At 46.4% G+C, this 18,773-nt stretch overlaps 2 protein-coding genes and 1 long non-coding RNA gene across 5 annotated transcripts in view; 2 read left to right on the top strand and 1 right to left on the bottom strand.

Moving 5' to 3' along the window:
• Nucleotides 1-1,384: 1,384 nt before the first annotated feature.
• Nucleotides 1,385-15,075, top strand: hspbp1 (HSPA (heat shock 70kDa) binding protein, cytoplasmic cochaperone 1). Of its 2 annotated transcripts, XM_067974537.1 has the most exons (9): nt 1,385-1,540; nt 3,977-4,119; nt 4,989-5,175; nt 5,769-5,993; nt 7,195-7,350; nt 7,472-7,519; nt 9,263-9,359; nt 11,877-11,988; nt 13,941-15,075. In XM_067974537.1, exons 2-9 carry the CDS (start codon nt 3,994-3,996, stop codon nt 14,013-14,015), a joined length of 1,026 nt encoding a protein of 341 aa, XP_067830638.1. In that variant the 5' UTR covers nt 1,385-1,540; nt 3,977-3,993; the 3' UTR covers nt 14,016-15,075. The 2 variants fall into 2 exon arrangements, with proteins under 2 accessions (XP_067830638.1, XP_067830639.1); XM_067974538.1 differs by lacking the exon at nt 7,472-7,519.
• Nucleotides 4,210-16,861, bottom strand: LOC137305651 (uncharacterized). Its single transcript, XR_010958731.1, has 3 exons — nt 11,779-16,861; nt 11,565-11,682; nt 4,210-6,075 (listed from the first exon to the last, which is right to left on the bottom strand). It is a non-coding gene; the product is annotated as an uncharacterized lncRNA (long non-coding RNA).
• A 1,293-nt stretch (nt 16,862-18,154) lies between these two features.
• Nucleotides 18,155-18,773, top strand: part of LOC137305647 (serine/threonine-protein phosphatase 6 regulatory subunit 3-like) — a 91,367-nt gene continuing 90,748 nt past the window's right edge. For both annotated transcript variants that reach the window (XM_067974536.1, XM_067974535.1), the window contains exon 1: nt 18,155-18,674. The gene's annotated coding sequence lies outside the window, so the exon portion shown is untranslated. The remainder of the gene's footprint in view (nt 18,675-18,773) is intronic.

The raw sequence follows: 18,773 nt of genomic DNA, 5'->3' as shown, positions 1-18,773 counted from the left end.
GACTGGAGCTTGGCTGAGATACCCTGGTCAAATAGCCTTCTCCCACTCACTATCTCAGCTCACATATGACTCATGGCAGCTTAGGTTCATTAGCTCATCCAAGCCAAGTGGTAGATGCCCTGGGGAGATAATTTTGGGTGAGGAAGGGATAAATTGGGCTTGATTCTAAGATTGCCAACCCTTCAGGATTGTGGATGCTCAGTCGTTGAGTATATTCAAGACTGAGATCAAGAGATTTTTGGACACTAAGGGAATCAAGGGATATGGGGATAGGGTGGGAAAGTGGAGTTGAGGTCAAAGATCAGCCATGATCTTATTGAAAGACAGAGCAGCTTCGAGGGGCTGTGTGGCCTACTCCTGCTCCCATTCCTTATGTTCTTATGTCTTGGAGTCTCCAGGAATTAAAAATTAATCTCCTGGACACTGCTGCAAGCTAACTGGGAGAAAAAGCTTTGGGACATTAAAAAAAAATCATTTTGTTTGAACACTTTTGTTTAGTAGTTATAAAAATATTGGAGATAGGGGAAGAAAAGCTGTTTGACTGGGCGGGACGGTTGGGGATCATGTGCTGAAACCTCCAGGAACATGTCCAACCACAGTTGGGAACCCTACTTGGTTCCTGCTTCTGATCACTGTTCCCTGCTGGAAGGTGTGGGTAGGCGTGCGTGCCTGTTCAGTGAGGGTGGGCTCTTTCGGCAGTGCTGCCCTGTCTCACAATCAAATACTCTGCCTACATTCACTCGTAGGGTTGCCATCTGTGGTTGGATGTATTCCTGGAGGTTTCATCACACCATCTCCCATCCGCCCCACCCAGTCAAACAGCCTTTCCGCCCCCCCCCCCCACACAGAGCTATATTCTTTTTATAACTAATAAGCAAAATTGTTCAAAGAAAATGATTTTTTTTTTAACGCCGCTACGATTATTCTCCGGGTTGCTCGCAGCAGTGTCCAGTAGATTAACCTTTAATTCCTAAGAGAATTGGCAACCCTACATAATGGCCACTGGAGACAGGTCGGTGCCCGTGGAACCATGTGCCAGAAAAGAGTTCATGCCTTTAGCAGAAAGGGGGGAGAAATGAATGTGACTAGAGACAGGGACTGGAGGGCATACTGGACACTAGGTGTAATATTATTTAATTTAATAAGCTTCATTTGTTTTATGGTTTAGTTCCTTGTTGGTTGTTACCCTCATTTAAAAAAGGGAGCACTTTTATTTGATGACACTGGAGCAACCCAGCGTCGACCTTATGGTTTTAGTGAGAAAATGCACAAACAGTCCTGCGGGGCAGTGTTTTCAAAGATGGCGGCGCAGCGACGGCAGCGACCCAATTGCCCTGCAATTGGGTCATTTCCGGTTATCTGACGCCACAGAGGCGGAGGACAACGGCCGGATGACGCGGTTTCCGGTAAGATGGTGGCGCCCATGGACTGAACGCTGGAAGAGTCTGGAAAAGTGGAGAAGCTTCTGGGTGGGAGAGGACAGCGGCTTAACAGGGCAGCGGGAAGTTCCCACCGTCGAGGACGGAGACAGCGAGAGTGGGTAAGAGAGGTCTTCATGGTCTTTTAAAAGTACATTTAACGCGGGCGGGGTGGTGGGGGGAGTGCAGCCTGTGATTGTTTGGGAGGCGGCGGCCGCCATGCTGGAGAGGGCAGGTGTCGGCGGAGATCGCTCTGTGCGGATATTATGTTCAATGACGGTCTGTGTGGGGAAAATAGCAGAGGGAATTATATTTATACTCGGCCGTCAACAATACGGGGAGGTTTATAACAAAAAAAAAAGTGAGGCAAATTACAGGTCCATTCTGACATGTTCATTGTATGGAGATGCCGGTGATGGACTGGGGTGGACAAATGTAAGGAGTCTTCCAACACCAGGTTATAGTCCAACAGATTTATTTGAAATCACAAGCTTTCGGAGGCTTCCTCCTTCGTCAGGTGAGTGTAGTGAGAGGCATTACAGTGGGACATACAAAATTGACAGGCTGCCCCACACACTGTGTTGACTGGGGCACCATGACTAGACACTGTTCTGATATTAATAATGCTCTTCAGTATAGTTTCTACACTGGTTTTCAAACTGAGCTGTATTGGGGGACCCCCCCCCCCAACCCTGCAAATATCCACAGACTCCTGGGAACCCGACCTAACTTTCAAAAGAATAGTGTTAATCTTAAAATTAGAGTTAGGCCTTTCAGGAGAGAAATCAGGGAGCATTTTTTCACACGAAGGGTAGTAGCCATATGTCCCGCTCTGTGCCCCATCCATGGGATGCTTAAGACTCGGGCTATACAGATGAACCTCTGCTCAAATCATAGTACAATGAGGATTCAGAGAAGAGGAGAGGAGTGTGTAGGACTGGGTATCTGGAGCTGATAAGGAACAAGAGATAGAATTCTGAGAAATAGTGGCCTTGCATTGGAAATTGAGGTGATCTGATCAAGGTGTTTAAAATGTTAAAAGCATTCAGTTGGGTCGGTACAGAGAAACTATTTCCTCTGTTGGGGGAATCAAGAACGAGGGGGCGTAATAAAATTAGATCCAGGCCATTTAGGAGGAAAATCAGGAAGCGCTTTTTCACTCAAAGGGCGGTAGAAATCTGCAATCTCTTCCCCCAAAAGGTTGTGGATGCTGGGACAGTTGGAATGATCAAGACTGAGATTGATAGATTTTTGTTAGGCAAGGTTATTAAGGGATATGGAGCAAAGGTGGGTAAATGGAGTTGCTGTACAGGTCAGCCATGACTTAATTGAGTGCCTGAGCAGGCTTGAGAGGCTGAATGGCCTCTTTCTGTCCCATTGTTAAAAGGCAACTGCTGTTATTTGTTTGTATCAGTATAAAGCAACAGAAATGACGTGATGGTAATTTGACAAGCATTAGAAAGCTGATGACCTCATAGATCCTCTAGGATTCCAGGGACCTCAATTTGAAAACCTGTGTTTTGAATTATTCATTCCAAATTAAGAAAGGAAAAGGAAAAGCTCACATTTATGGCACATCCTCAAAATACTTAACAGACAATTAATTACTTTTGAAGCATAATCCCAGTCTTACAAGCAGCAAATGAGATGAGTAGACAGATGGGGCCTCAGTTTGGGTCTCCAAGTACTGCACTGACCTGACAGCCTAGATTATGTGTTCATGTCCTGGACTGAGGTGTGAACCCATAATCTTCTGACTCGAGGTGAGAGTGCTACCAACTGAGCCAAGCTGATTGAAAGCTCAGAATGAAATTTGATCTTGATATGGTAATATGTTCTTATTTCTCTGCACACTGTTTCATTTATTGGAACTTTTGTATGTGAAGGTATAAGAATGGGAATATTCTTCATGCTGCACGTTACTGTGTCAGTTTTTTGGTGTTTTATGGTTAAAAACACATGATATTGTGAGCAAGATAAAAGGTTCACAAAATGAGAGCGGGACCATTCTGAAATCTGGATGTTAGTGTAGTTAATATTTAAAATGATTTTTTTGGCCAATTTTTGCCCTTCCTCTACTGGCTGGGGTAATGTTCCTCAGACACCAGTTGCCCTCTGATACTTTGCTCAAGTGGCCATTCTGTAGGTATGAACCCAGCCTATAAACGTTAGCTGTTTGAGCGAGGGGGGAGGGGGTGTCACAAAGAAACCTGAGTCCGCTCTCTCCTGTCGTTGGCACACTCGTGTCTTCCAACAAACATCACTGCTTTTTTTTTGTTTCCTTTCGCCTCCCCTCCCCCAGTCAATTTTAGTACCGTCCGTACCATTCTGACAGATTAGCTGACTCAGATCAGACCTGGGACCTACCTGATCTGTAATACCATGCCACTGCTTCTGTTAGGAATAAGTTAGCTCCTGCCCAGGTATCCGTGCTACTTCCAAAAGCAATGGGGTACTCCACTTCTATGGAGTGGTGGAAAGAATTTGGTTCGGCTTTGAAGGTTTTCCCCATGCACGTTAGTTGCTTAATGAATATAAGGGTGATTTTTTTTTTCCAGATTGAGGTTTCTTTAAAATGGCGGACGGTGGACCGGAGAGAAACAGGCAACACCCAAACAATCTGCAGGGTCTGCTGAGACTCGCAGTGGAGGCAGGGTCAGTGGGTGACACAGCTCCTGAATTACACCCTATGCCAGAAGAGGTAAGTTTGAATCCACTGGTTACAACTTGACATCTCTCTCTCTCTTTCTCTCTCACCGCCCCCCCCCCCCCCCCCCCCAATGGTCCACTGTTTAAAGGCTTGCCCAGTATGGCACTGCGCTGTGCGTACGGTTTTACCTTCGATCACGGGTCTGTACCGAGCTAGCTGACGTGAGCTGGGAGTCTGAAACAAGAAACAGTAAATGTTGGAAACGCTCAGCAAGTCAGGCACAGTGTCAAGTGACAAGTTCACGTTACAGGTGTGATCCGTCATCAGAACTATGCCTGACTTGCTGAGTGTTTCCAGCATTTTCTGTGTTTGTTAGTAGGGGCATTCAGTGTCCCAGTTTTTTAAACCAGTGACTCCTGCTGGAAAGTGCATGTGCAGTGAGGATGTGATCTTGGAGGGCAGTATCACAACTGAAATAAAAACAAATACTAAGACCTAGTAGAAGCAGGTAATGGGTTTAAAAGCCTGTGAATGCATTTTTAAAAAAAATCTGTTGAAAAAAAAAAGTGAGCTACTGGATGATATAGTAGGGTCATCTCAGGTAGCTCTGATGAAGGGTCTCCGCCCGAAACATTAACTTGTCTTTTCAAATGCTGATGGACTTGCTGTGTATTTCCATTTTTTAATTTCAAATTTCCAACATCTGTAGTCTTGTCGTTTTATCATCACTGATATCAGCATAGACCAGGGATCGGGCCAGGGAACCTCTGGATTATGTAGCTCGGTTATATCCTGCTTTATCAGTGTGGGAGGAGACATTGTTCCAATTCTCTAGTCCAATGATACAGAAGCCGTCTGCTTCTCTGTGTAGAGCACGTATTCCTGCCATTTAATTGCGATCTCTTTCTGTGTCCCCTCAGCGCAGACAGTGGTTACAGGACGCGCTGTCGGATGCATTTAACGGACAGCTGGATGAACTTAAGCAGATCAAAGATTGTCTTCAAATCCTGCACGAAACGTGCGAGGATGATGCAAACGAGGAAGGGAGGAGATGGAATGCACTCGATACTGTGGCGGATTTGTGCGAAAATCTCGACAATGCAGGAGGTAAGTGAAGTTGTCCGTGAGGCTTGGGATTCATTTTCCGATTTTATTCAGACTTAAAGAAGGACTTGCGTTTATATAGTGCCTTTCACAACCTCAGGACGTCCCTTTACAGCCAATGAAGTAATTTTGAAGTGTAGTCACTGTTGTAATGTAGGAAATGAGACAGTCAATTTATGCACAGCGAGGTCCCACAAACAAGTGTCCAGGTAATCTATTTTAGTGATGTTGGTTGAGGGATAAATATTGACCAGGACACTGGGGAGAAGTCCCCTGCTCTTCTTTGAATAATGCCATGGAATTTTTTATATCCACCTGAGAGGGCAGACAGGGTCTCTGTTTAATGTGTCATCCGAAAGATGCCACCTCCGACAGTGCAGCACTCCCTCAGTACTGCACTGGAGTGTCAGCCTGGATTATGGGCTCAAGTCTCGAGTGGGGCATGAACTCACGACCTTCAAGTGATCACTTTTGATGTGTAGTCACTGTTGTAACGTAGGACACGATTGGGAGTGGGAGCCATTGCTGATTTTCTCCACTCACTACCCCGGGGCCAATTGAGGCAGGCTTATTAACGTTCTCTTTGCTTTGTTCAGATTTCTGTAAGCTGTCTGGCATGCAGATGGTGGTGGAGAACTTCCTGGAATGTCCGGACCCCGGGCTGCGCTGGCGGACGGCACACCTCATTGGCACGTGCAGCCAGAACAACCCCTTCGTCCAGGAGCACGTGCTGAACCTGGGCACGATGCCCAAACTCCTGGAGCTTCTGAACAGCGATGACAACGACATGGTTCGAATCAAGGCTCTCTTTGCTGTGTCGTGTAAGTGCTGCTAGCCTTGCGTGATCATGAGAGCTAGTACAGGCACGATGGGCCGAGCAGCCTCCTTCTGTGCTGTAAGATTCTGTATGGAGAGGGGTGGGGAAGAGAGAGAGAGTGGTAGGTGAGGAGGGAGACAGTAGCTTTATTTCTCATGAGAAGGCAAGCAGGATTTTCCTCTGTTAGCCCCAGTCTTCCAGATGTGTTGGGGTGCACGGGGTGGAAAATTGGGTGGGGACTCCTTACAACAACAACTTGCATTTATATAGCGCCTTTCATGTAGAAAAGGAGTCCGTAGGTGAAAGAAAAAAGAATGCACCAAGCCAAAATCAGAGATGTTAAGAGGGATAAGCAAATGCTTGGTTGAATGGGTGGGTTTTAAAGGCGGAGAGGAGGTTTAGGGAGGTAACTCGAGCAGGGGGCCTAGGCAGCTGAAGGCATGGCGGCACAAAGGGTCAGGGCATGCACCAGAGGTCAGAGTCAGAGGTGCGGACAGTTCGGGGGGGGGGGGGGGTGGAGTTTACAGAGATAGGGAGGGACGAGGCCACGAAGGGAATTAGACATCAGGAAGAATCCTGCAGAGGCACCTGTTTCATGCCCCCTCCTGACCAGGTGGCGGGCTCCAAAGTGCAGGCAGGGAGGGGTTACCCCGGGAGCCCACTTAAACAATCTAAATGAGAATGTGTCCAGCAGATTCACTGCGTTGGCATTAAACCCGTTCCGTTTCTCAAATGCCACAGACTGCAATGGGTGAGGGAAATTCCAGCTTAGTACCTTTGTTGGACTAGTGGATAAAGACACCATCAGATAATAGTGCTGAACCCTGCAGACCAAAAACTCCCACTTCTGATTCCTGGTTTGTGCTGAGTTTGTTGATTTCACTGGGGTGTTAGAGTTAGCCCCAGTATCCCTGGTCTGTAGGGGGGGGGAGGGGATTAGCCACTCCTAATCACTATTTAGTGTCTCCTGCTGAAAAAGTGTGCCTGTATATGGACATTTCTGGAAGACATGGCTGTCCTTGTGTGTGATGGCCTCGATAGTCGAATAGCCTACTCATACCTTAAGAATTGGGCTGAGGCTCAGATCCAAGTATCTGCTGTGCTGGATGTATACTTTTACTACAGTAATTGGTGTTTGTAATGCTGAACAGCATTTGAAAGTTGATAATGTTAATTGAACTCTTTTTTTTCCCCACCCCTTTCAGGTTTGGTGCGTGAGCAGGAGGCTGGCTTACTCGAGTTTGTCGACCACGACGGTTTCTCGGTCTTAATGAGAGCCATGCAGAGCGGCATTGAGAAGCTGAAGGTGAAAGCTGCGTTCCTGCTGCAGAACCTGCTCATCAGCAACCCTGAACACAAAGGTCAGAATTTGTCGTGATAAAACTTTGGTGGGGAGGGGCGTCTACCTTGCCCGCTGATAATGTGCTGCGAAGGGTTTTTAATGTTTTCCTTCTCCCATTTTTCTCCTCTCCTCTGCTGAAGGTGCTGACTCGCTCTTGGATACAGTTCCACACCGGCCGGTTATCCCCAGTAAGTATTGGCAGGCTATTCAATCATGGGGGACCTCTTAGCTTAGCTCGATTCTGCCCTTATTTGAGACACACACACACACTTTTTTAGAAGCAGACGCTGGACACAGATCAGGAGTCCTATCTGTGCTTTTTACCCTTTTATCAGGGCCACTGAAGCTAAATGTCGCTCTCCAACTGCTGCCCAGGCTGAGATCTGAAGCAATGTGGACCAGATATTGTATCTGGAACCTCCTGCTCTAAATGGCTTTGGAGCACACCAGTCTGTACATTTACTCAGGGTGCATTCACGCAGTCGCTGTAGAATCAGTGCAGAACGGTCTTGCTTCACGCCGACACTGTCATTCTAGTGAAAATGCAGCCAGGGCCTGCCTTGACATAGGAGTAAAGAGGGAGACAGTTTAGGCCTTCACACGATTTACACTCCACAACTTTAGCGTCAGTGCAAAGCCAAAACCACTTGGTACTGATGCTAAACTTGTCAGCGGGGGGGAGCTTGGATTAATGCAGTTTGATGCTGAGGCATTTGTTCCTGGTCTATGGATGTATGAAGTTTCCTTAGATAAGAGCCGTAATAGCAGCACAGTGTGTCGATGCACTGCTGGTAGTTTTGTTCCTCTCATGCCAGTGAGAGTAAGGATCAAGTAAAGCTTATCCAGGCACCTCCTCAACACTACTCACTTCACAGGCCAGAAAGCCCCAGGTTTCAATCTCTGCATATGCTGAGCTAGCTGCTATGTGTTGGGTTGCTAAGGAAGGCTATACTTGCCTTAGAGGGGGTGCAACCCAGGTTCACTAGATTGATTCCTGGGATGACAGGGTTGTCCTATGAGGAGAGATTGAGTAAAATGGGCCTATATTCCCTGGAGTTTAGAAGAATGAGAGGTGATCTCATTGAAACGTATAAAATTCTTAGAGGGCGTGACAGGGTAGATGCTGAGAGGCTGCTTCTCCTGGCTGGAGAGTCTAGAACTAGGGATCATAGTCTCAAGATAAGGGGTCGGCCATTAAGGACCAAGATGAGGAGAAATTCACAGGGTTGTGATTCTTTGGAATTCCCTACCTCAGAGGGCTGTGGATGCTCAGTCGTTTACATTCAAGACTGAGATCGATAGATTTTTGGACTGTAAGGGAATCAAGGGATATGGGGATAGGGCGGGAAAGTGGAGTTGAGGTCGAAGATCAGTCGTGATCTTACTGAATGGCGGAGCAGGCTCGAGGGACTGTATGGCCTACTCCTGCTCCTATATTTTATGTTCATAGGCTACACTGAGCCTCTGTTCCCATCATTGTTGGAAGTACATCTGCATGGACCTCGGGTAAAGGCAGGATCGGGCTTGGTTGTGATGGCCCTCCATGTAACAATAGACTGCCAACACTTGTACATGAATGATGGCTATTTGGTTGTGAGATTGTGATGGACGTGGAACTGCACCCCAGCAAAGAGCCAGTGCTTCAGGAGGGGACAGGAGAAAAACCGTCTTGATGGAAACATTGAGAGAGCCAGACTGAGGTGCACTGCACTTGTGCAGCGAGGGAGTTCTCAACAGATTAAAATTTCCCGTGCTCCAAGCAGTCCTGGCGACTTGCGAGCAGCTCCCTGAAGCATAATTTAACAAGAGAAAGACAGGAGTAGTGTCTAAAAAGACGGGGGACAAGTAAATAAAATGCAGCGAGGACACTGAAATTTTTCAAACCAAAGTCCAACAGTAAAGATTAAAGTTTGCTGTTTTCCTTCCCACAGATGTTCTATGCTCAATGGGGATGGTGCAGCAGTTAGTGTCACTCATACAGACAGAACATGATTCCTTTCATGAGCACGTTCTGGGTGCACTGTGCAGGTAGGTACGACAAACCTCCTTCCCCTTCTGAACTTCCAGTCTGCCTCTACTGCCTCCTTTTATTTCCTCTTCCACTGTAGGCCCTGACATACTATCCCAGGGCATCGGCCTCCCTCCAATTGCCCACTCAGGCAGCTATTCTGCTCACATGAGCCTGCACAGCGAGTGTTAGCAGACTATTTCACTATGGAGGACTTCATATGTCGAACCTGATCCTATTCGCGCTCACCATCCACACACTTTCCAGCAGGGGCCCCCGATTAGCCAGAAACAAATGAGCTGAAGGGGAAGCTGGTGCATTGAGTCTTGATTTTAATACAAGGAGGAGCAAAATCTGTGTACGGTGGGCATATCTGGAACTTTCTGGAGGTGCAAGAGGAGAAAGCAAGTGGCCATCTTTGATTTACCCCCACCCCAGGAGTACCGAATCCGATTGTACTCCCTCCCTTCGCCGTTGCTTTTCTGACTGGGATGATTGGGGCATTCCAGACCTATATGTACAGCAACAATTTGTGTTTCTACAGTGCTCCTCATAACTTGGGAGGTGGGTGCCAAGCATGAAGTAAAGGAGGAAAATTTGCACGGCTATGGGGAAAGAGCAGGGGAGTGAGATTAATTGGATAGCTCTTTCAAAGAGCCGGCACGGACACAATGGGCCGAATGGCCTCCTCCTGTGCTGTATCATTCTATGATTTCTAAAGGCACTTGGGCAGGAGAGACTGTTAGCATGGTTATAGGGAGAGGTTTATAAAAGAGGCTTTTGAAGGCAGAAAGAGAGATAGCAAGGACAAATGATGTAGGAAGAGAGTTGAAAGGTAGGAACATAGTGGTTGAAGGATCTGCCCCTGATGGAGGAGGTGGGGGGCTACTAATAATCCAGAGTTAGAGAAACTGAGAATTGGAGCAGGAATGGGGTGGCTGGCAAAGAATTCCCAAATATGGGCTAGTGGGAAAGAGCGGGGGAGTGGGACTAATTGGATCGTTTTTTCAGAGTGAGCACAGGCACGATGGGCTGAATGGCCTCCTTCTGCACTGTATGATTCTATGAACTAGGATAGGGCAAGGCTGGAAAAGGGATATGAAAGTGAGGATAGGGATCCTGAAGTCGATTCAATGGAGACAGGGATCAGGGTGTGTGGGAGGGGACTCGGGTAAGTAGTTGCAGATTTGCTGAAGTTTATGTCAGGAGGCCAAGGAAAAGAGCATTTGAGACATAATCCTGCAGTAAGGAAGGTGTGGGTGAGGATTTCGGCAGTAGAGGGGGTGCAGTAGGGGCGTAATGGGCAATGTTCCAGAAGTGGAAGTTGGTGGACTTAGTAACAGATCTAACGTGGGGACCAACAAATGATAAACACAAATCCACAGCAGACGTTTAATCCGGAGGAGTTTGAAAGCCTGTAGTTTAAAGTGGCTACAAGTTGTAATTTGTGAGAGGCCTTCTGTCATTCTTTTGGAGTTTTACGCTCGATTGTTTTCTCGGTTTGTGTGTCACCGGCCACTCCGGCAGACGGACCTTGTGTCCCCCTTCGATCTGGTGTGTACCTTTTTCTGCCCAAAATCTAGGTAAATCTAGCATGACCATGGATTGTAAGAGAACCCTTACACTCTACACCAGCTACTGGAATCTATCATGTGCCACCACGTGATTCTCCTCACTTTGAAAAATCTGAATCAACAAGTTGTTTAATTTACATAAGATCGATGAATGAACATTAAACGGTATAACACGGTGAAACATGCATTTCTCTGCACTCCTCAAGAAGAAAATAAGACGCCACTCTCATTCTGTAAACATAGATTTTAGAAGGTGGTTTGCTCTAGTTTCAGTCTGATCTAGCTCCTCTGCTGAATCAGTACAAAGTTTAATGACACAGCTCTTGGGGCTGCTGGCTGCAAGCTTGAAACACTGGCTGTCGACTGCTCACATGACGCCCAATATAACCTCGTAATACAAGATCCCTGACCCTGAGCTGTCTGTCAAAGAGGACTAGAGCCAATCAATGACCCTATTACCTTCTCCAAGCTCTAACACACCTGTCAATCAAGTCCACTGTCCCAGGATGGGCCTGACTGGGCCCATTTGATTTGGGCCAAGGTGGCTTGGCATCGTCACTGCAGTCAGGCTCACTCACAAAAATATGATCCAAACCTCTTGAAGTTATACTGAAACAAAAGGCAGAAGTTGACTGCATCTTTCATAATTACCTTGGATCAACAATGGCAAAGATGTGTGTGATTGAATGTAATGGCTCGGGTCAATTAAACAACAAACTCTTGTGGAGCCCTCTGCAGCCAACTTGTCTGGTGTGAACTGATGGCCTTTCTGTTGAGAAATAACCTGAGTGAACTTGGCTGTTTTCAACAATGCAAAATACATGTTAAAAATCCAAAGTAGGCAAAAATGCAGTTTGTGCCACACCTTCCCACAGTGGCAAAGGGAGGGTCATGTACGTTGTGTGAAAGGACCTTGACGTGGTTTCTTTGTGCGACTCGTCTGAATGTTTCTTTCCTCTGCAGCCTGGTGACGGATTTCCCTCGTGGAGTGAAGCAGTGTCAAGAACCGGAGCTGGGCCTGGAGGATATTCTGATCGAGAGATCACGGATGCTGAAAGATCAGGAAGAATTTCAGGTGCATATCAGATTTTGGGGCAAGCCTGACATCGGGAATATTGGGTATAAGCTGGTCATTATTATTTCCCACCTCCTGCCTCAGCTCATCTGCTGCCAAAACCCTCACCCATGCCTTTGCTTATTTCTAGACTTGACCATTCCAATGCTCTCCTGGCCAGCCGTCCTTCTTCTACCCTCCGTAAACTTGAGCGCATCCAAAACTCTGCTGCCTGTATCCTAACTCGCAACAAGTCCCATTCACCCATCACCCCTGTGCTCGTACATTGGCTCCCGGTCTGACAACACCTCTTTTTAAATTCTTATCCTTGTGTTCAAATCCCTCCATGGCGTTGCTCCTCCCTATCTCTGTAACCTCCTCCAACCCTACAACCCTCCGAGATCTCTGCACTCCTCCAATTCTGGCCTCTTTCCCATCCCAGAGTTTAATCGCTCCACCTTTGGCGGCCGTGCCTTCAGCTGTCTAGGCCCTAAGCTCTGGAATTCCCTCCCTAAACCTCTCCGCCTCTCCTTTAAGACGTTCCCTAAAACCTAGTTCTTTGACCAAGCTTTTGGTCACCTGTCCTAATATCTCCTTATGTGGCTCAGTGTCAAATTTTGTTTGATAATCTCTCCTGTGAAGCGCCTTGGGACGTTTTACTGTGTTAAAGGCGCTATATAAATGCAAGTTGTTATTCCTACAAGGGAGGGCAGCTCCAGAACAATCATAGAATATTTGTAACTAGATTTGTAAAAGTTTTGGAAACTTTTCTTTCTACTCTCTCTCCTCCCTGAAGATGGCATGGTTGTGCTGACACAGGTAGCCCTCTGGTACCTCATCAACGTGCCCACTAGTGGAGACCCTATCAAGACCTCTATTAGGTCACCCCTCAGCCGTCTCTTAACTAGAGAAGAGAGTCCCAGTCTATTCAGTCTTTCCTGATAGTTATAACAGTTCTGGTATCATCCTTGTAAATCTTTTCTGCACCTTCTCCAGTGCCTCTTTATTCTTTTTATAATATAGATTTATTTTTTTGCATTTTTGTTCTTATTTGAAAGTCAGTACTTTTTGCTTTCATTGGTAGTGTGTGGAATTCTCTGAGCCTGCTGCAAATTACCAGACCCCATTTTCTTTCTATTCATTACACTTCAAAAATAACATTTCTGACCATTTTGTAATTTTGCAAATTATATTCTAAAAGCTTTACAAACAGCTGCAGTACCACAAGGTCCCTGTTGGTGGTGTTGCTGGGCATATATTGGGCTGAGTCCTTCATTGTCAGAGCAGGTCCATCAAGTAAAGAGGTTAAGGTTTGAGGTGTACACACTGTGTCAAATGGATCACATCACCCCTGCCACAATTCCATGGTACTGCAACAGTAATATAATTTGTCGTTTGAGGCCCTTTTGTATGTAAATGCTGCATGCACGTTGCCTCATTGAAGAAGCTGTATACACTTTCTTGCTTATTGGATTGGTGATTATTGCAAATAACGTTTAGCCCTCTATTTATTTCAGTATTTGCAACCTCACTCCACACTTTACTACAGCCAAAAGGGCACAAGCCACCAGCTTTGATGCCTCTGCCATGTCCTAGTCTGTGCTGAGTTATTTGCTCTTAGTCAAGCATTAGGTCACTGCGATTGGGCTCAGCACCACTAGGTCGGGAGAGAAAATCAATCAGGGTTCCAGCTTTCGTTTGCTATTCTGTTGGCCCCAGTTGGAAAACTGGCGCGTGTGTCTTTGTGTTTGGCCATCATATGAGGACTGGATTGGGGCCTGAATGTGATGCCTTCTGTAGTCAAATAGCCTGACACTACTTCTCCAGGCTCACCAATAATGAATGACCATTTGGGCGAGTTACCACAGGATGGCATGTCCCTTCAGGAGAAGAAAGGGGGGGGGGGGAAGGGTTGGCAGAGAGAAAAAAAGAATGAATTCTGTCTTACTTTATTTTTAATTGGCTAAATGCAGGAAGAGTTGGAGTTCTGTGAACAACTACTCCGAATTTGCTTCAGCCAACCAGAGGAGAATGGGATGGATCGGTGATGGTCTGTGAAGGCTGCCCTGCAGTGGTTTCTTTTGATGCTGCGTTGTAGGAGAGAAGTTACCTGATTTTCAAATGGCTTCCTATTACTGGGATCTGTAAAGGCTGGAAAGCTTGGTGTGTTTTGAACCAGCCTATATATTACACTTATAAAAGGACCGTTTAACAAACATTTATTTAATCTTTTAATGTCAATTCGAGGTGGACTCGTACCTGATCCTAAACATTTGCGCACCAATCCGTCCAGAACATTTCCCAGTTACCCTTCTCATTGAAATTCTGCTCTGTGTACAATTTCCTCCATTTGTTTATTTTTAACGGTCAGCGGGATAAATACAATCACAGCCTGTGACCAGCCATTTTACAATTTCAGTCACTTGCTGTTTAAAATCTTTCTTGGTGCACGTGTTCTGTTTATAGATTAAGTCGCTGAAAGGCCAAGCGAGGTAGAGATTTATAGTCAGTTATTTTCTGTGGAATTCCTGACTCAATAGAACTGCAATGAGCAAATGTGTTGTGGGGATTTGCCTGCCATCAACAGCCTCTTTTCTCCCCTCTCCCCCTTCCCCTCCCCGAGGGATGTGAGGTTTGTTTCCGAGTGACTGTCTGTGCTCTCTGGGTATTGATCTCGTGACTGCTGATGTGAGGTACAAACCCAGATGAATGACTTCAAAGTGGTGAAGCTGCTGAATAATTACCCCACTCTGATATCGGAACGCCTTTGCTGCGCCCTGGTCTGCAATTTGAAGTGCTCGCTGTAGTAATTATTCTAATTGTTAACGAGAAATAATTTGATTTTTAATTTGGGGGTGGGGTATTTTTAAACCCTGTTATCTTGCACAAACGTTTTAATCTTCAAGCTAATGTGGAAAACTGAAACCATTAATGGAGATGGGGGAAGATACATTTATAACATGACAGGATGGTATGATCCATTAAGGCGTTGCTGGCCTCGAGGGTTGCCGACCTGCTCTGTCTCTGACGAGGGACTGCGGTCTGACCCTCTACCTACGGTTCTGAGGGTCAGATGCAGCTCTGATGAGGTGTGGGGGGGGTGGGGGGTGGGTGGTGGTTGCAGGTCTCCACTCTGACTGCAAGGCAATCCCAGTGCTGACCCTGGAGGATGCACAGCACTAAATATGGTGTTGATCGCTCCACGCAGCATTCAGAAATTCAGAAGCAGTCAATTGAATATTGATGTTACCATGTTTATAAAAAGTGAACACAATATGACTGTAATAACCTGGTGTTGTTTTGTTAAGCAGTTTGTTTTTGCTGTAAAAGGTTAGATTCAGTTTCTGTGAAAAAATTAAAGTGATATTTGAATGTTCCAATCTGTGAGTTTCTCTTGTATTTTAGTGTCATGGTTTGAATGGCACAGATTTTCTTATTTGTTTTTTTAAACCTAACCTTCACCTGTCTCTAAAATGGCTCTGTAATGGACAATTATGCACTTTATAATGGTCACACTCTACATTAAACGATCACCAGCTTTATATTAGACAAGTTATACATTTGTTGAGACACTCATCTGAGAGAAACTTTGGAAAATTTCCGACTCCATCTATAGTTGTGCATCACTCCACGTTATTTAGCTACATTGTCTTCATTCATAGTTGGCCAGTTCCTTTGCACAGATGACATTTCTTTGGTTCCAGCAGCACTGAAACCGTGTAGCTCGTTATTTATCGATAGAGGCCCGGCTCGCTCCGTCGGTAGAGAATGAGATTCTTCATCTCAGGTCATGGGTTTAAGCCCCACGTTGGACGGTTTGTGTTTCCGGCACAGACACGATGGGCCAAATAGTCGCCTCCTGTGCTGTTAAGTTTCGATTCCCTTCAATCTTATTCCTAACCAGATATGTAGACAGTTGTTTTTATGTTCAATTAACACAACATTCACTGCTTTTAACTGGAGTCGTCACTTTTTCTGCGTGTAGAGGAAATCATTTGCAATATATGTATATATCCCTCACAATATACAGGAGTCGGACTGGAGGGTACTGCCAAGACTGTAATGCAGTCTTAGGGCTGCAGTAACTACTCCATTGCTCAGAATTCCTCACCTCTGATTAGCCATTTAACTGCCTGCAGGCAAACCTGTCGGTCAGACCACGGCCTGGTGTGGAACTGAACCCTGCGTACCAGAAATGCACCAAGCATAATGACTGGTCTGTGCTGTCGGCTGACCTCAGCCAGGAAGGAGGTAATGGGAGAAAACTCAGCCAGGATTCCTGTTCCTGAATACTATTCAACAACCCTTGCTGCAAAGTGTTTCTACTTAGATAACAAGGGAGGATAGGATTGAGCTCTACTCTGACGTTGCCACCCTTCCCCCACAGTCAGTGCTTGGGCTGTTCCTGGGCAATGGGAATCTGCCCTGTCGAATTATTACTGATAGTTGCTCTGCAGCATATCTGGCTCCTGGTCATGCAGCTGGCCTGCAGCCCTCGGGGACTCAAAGGAATACATTACCCACATTCTCGCCTACTACCAGAAGTGGACTTCAAACTCACACACAATGTCACACATTATTTTCACATATATCTCCCCCCATCACCTTGATGTTTACCTGGTCTACGGGGAGATTTTTTTTCCCTCTAATATTTGCCCCTCATCTGAACGCACTGACTCCTTGCTGTGGTAGCACTCCACAAGCTCTGGTAAAGAAAGAACTTGCCTTCATATGGTGCCTTTCACATCCTCAGAATGTCCCAAAGTGCTTCACAACCAATGAATTACTTTTGATGGTGCAGTCACTGTTACTTTGTAGGCAAAGGCAACAGCCTATTCGTGCACAGCATGGTATCACAAACAGCAATCAGATGAGTTCTGACGAAAGGTCTTAAACCTGAAATGTTAACCGTTTCTTTCTCCACAGATGCTGCCTCACTTGGTGAGCTTTTCCAGCATTTGCTGTTTTTATTTCAGATTTTCAGCATCTGCAGTATTTTGCTTATGAGATGAATGCTCTGTTAATCTGTTTTTTGGCATTGGTGTTTGAGGGAGGAATGTTGGCCAGGACATCAGGAGAACTCACTGCTCTTCTTCAAATAGTGCCATGAAATCTTTTACATTGACTTGAACAGGCATACAAAGTTTAACGTCTCATTTGGGAGATAGCAGGTCTGCAATGCATCACTTCCTCTGTACTGCACTGAAGTGTCAGCCTAGATTAGAAGCAAAATACTGCCAATGCTGGAAATCTGAAATAAAAACACAAAATGCTGGAAAGACTCAGCAAGTCAGGCAGCATCTGTGGGGAAAGAAACAGAGTTAATGTTTCAGGTCGAAGACCTTTCATCAAAACTGGAAGAAGTTTAAGAGTTAACAGTTTTTAAGCAAGTACAGAGCCAGGGAAAGGGGGAGGGAGGGGAGGAAAGAACAAAAGGGAAGGACTTTGATCGGGTGGAGGGCAGGAGTGATTAAATGACAAAAGGGACGATGGCGCAAGGCAAGGAAGGTGGTAATGGGACAGGTTAGGAAACAAAAGCTGGGTCTAGAGCACTGCTGTCGCCATTTACAGCTCCTCTAGACCCAGGCTATGGAGTGAAGAAAAAACCCAAAGTTTTACTTTCCTGATCGCTGCGAGGAGAATGGCGTGCACAGATGTTGGATGGATACGATCGAATCTGCTTCCATCACCCTTTCACGCAGCACATTCCAGATCACAACTACTCTGCTTAGAAAAAAAAAATCTCATCTCCCCTCTGGTTCTTTTGCCAATTACCTGGTTACCGACCCTCCTGCCAGTATAAAAAAGTTTCTCCTTATTTACTCAATCAAAACCCTTTATAATTGTGAACACCTCTAATTAAATCTCCCCTTAACCTTCTCTGCTCTGAGGAGAACAATCCCAGTCTCTCCACATAACTGAAGCCCCTCATCCCTGGCACCATTCCAGTAAATCTCCCTCTGCACCCTCTCCCAGGCCTTGACATCCTTCCTAAAGTGCGGGGCCCACAATTGGACACAATACTCCAGCTGAGGCCCGACCAGAGATTTTATAAATATATAAATATTATAAGATTAGTGTGAAGCAATAATATTGCTAACAAGGGTACAGAGGCGCAGGATGGTCCGCCCTCTCCCCCCCCCCACCCACCACTCTCGCCCTTCTGGCGGTGCGGTGCACTGTGGGATGCAGGAGGACCGAGCCGGGCGGACATGTTGTGTGGAGGGAGCCAGAGCGAGTGAGCGATAGTAAATAGCAACGGAGAGAGCGAGAGGCGGACACGGGCCCGGGGCGCGGCGCAGGGAAGGGCAGACGCTTTGTGCCGCCTCTTCCAACTCGAGCTCCCCGCCGCCTTCCCTCGCACTTTTCTTTCCCTCCCCCCCCCCCCCCCACCACCCCCTTAACTCCTTTTTTTTTTGTCCTTCTTCTTCACACAAAACTTGAGCCGCTCTCCCTCCCCCCCCCCCCCCCCCCTCTCTCTCTCTCTCTGTGTCTGTCGAGGCCTAGCGGAAACAGGTCAATCCCCGGGCTTTCTCGGAGAGAGTAGCCGGGGCAGGAGAGGGGCAAGCCGGGCGGGACGGGTTGCTGAGATTGGCGCCCAATGCAGCTTCTCAGCGGCAGGTTGCTTCGCGTTTCACCATCTCCATTCAACAAGAACCACGTTCATTACCGTCTGGCGGTGGGGATTACCCACTCACTGATTAAAAGTAAGTCTCTTCCTCTCAACTTGTTATATGTCACTTCATTTATATGAAAGCCCCTCCACTGTCTCCTCAGGCTGTGAATACTTTTACATTCACTTTCTG

Source organism: Heptranchias perlo, chromosome 40 (assembly GCF_035084215.1).
Source record: "Heptranchias perlo isolate sHepPer1 chromosome 40, sHepPer1.hap1, whole genome shotgun sequence".
NCBI classification, from domain to species: Eukaryota; Metazoa; Chordata; class Chondrichthyes; order Hexanchiformes; family Hexanchidae; genus Heptranchias; species Heptranchias perlo.
This window is presented reverse-complemented; position numbering and strand designations above follow the sequence as displayed.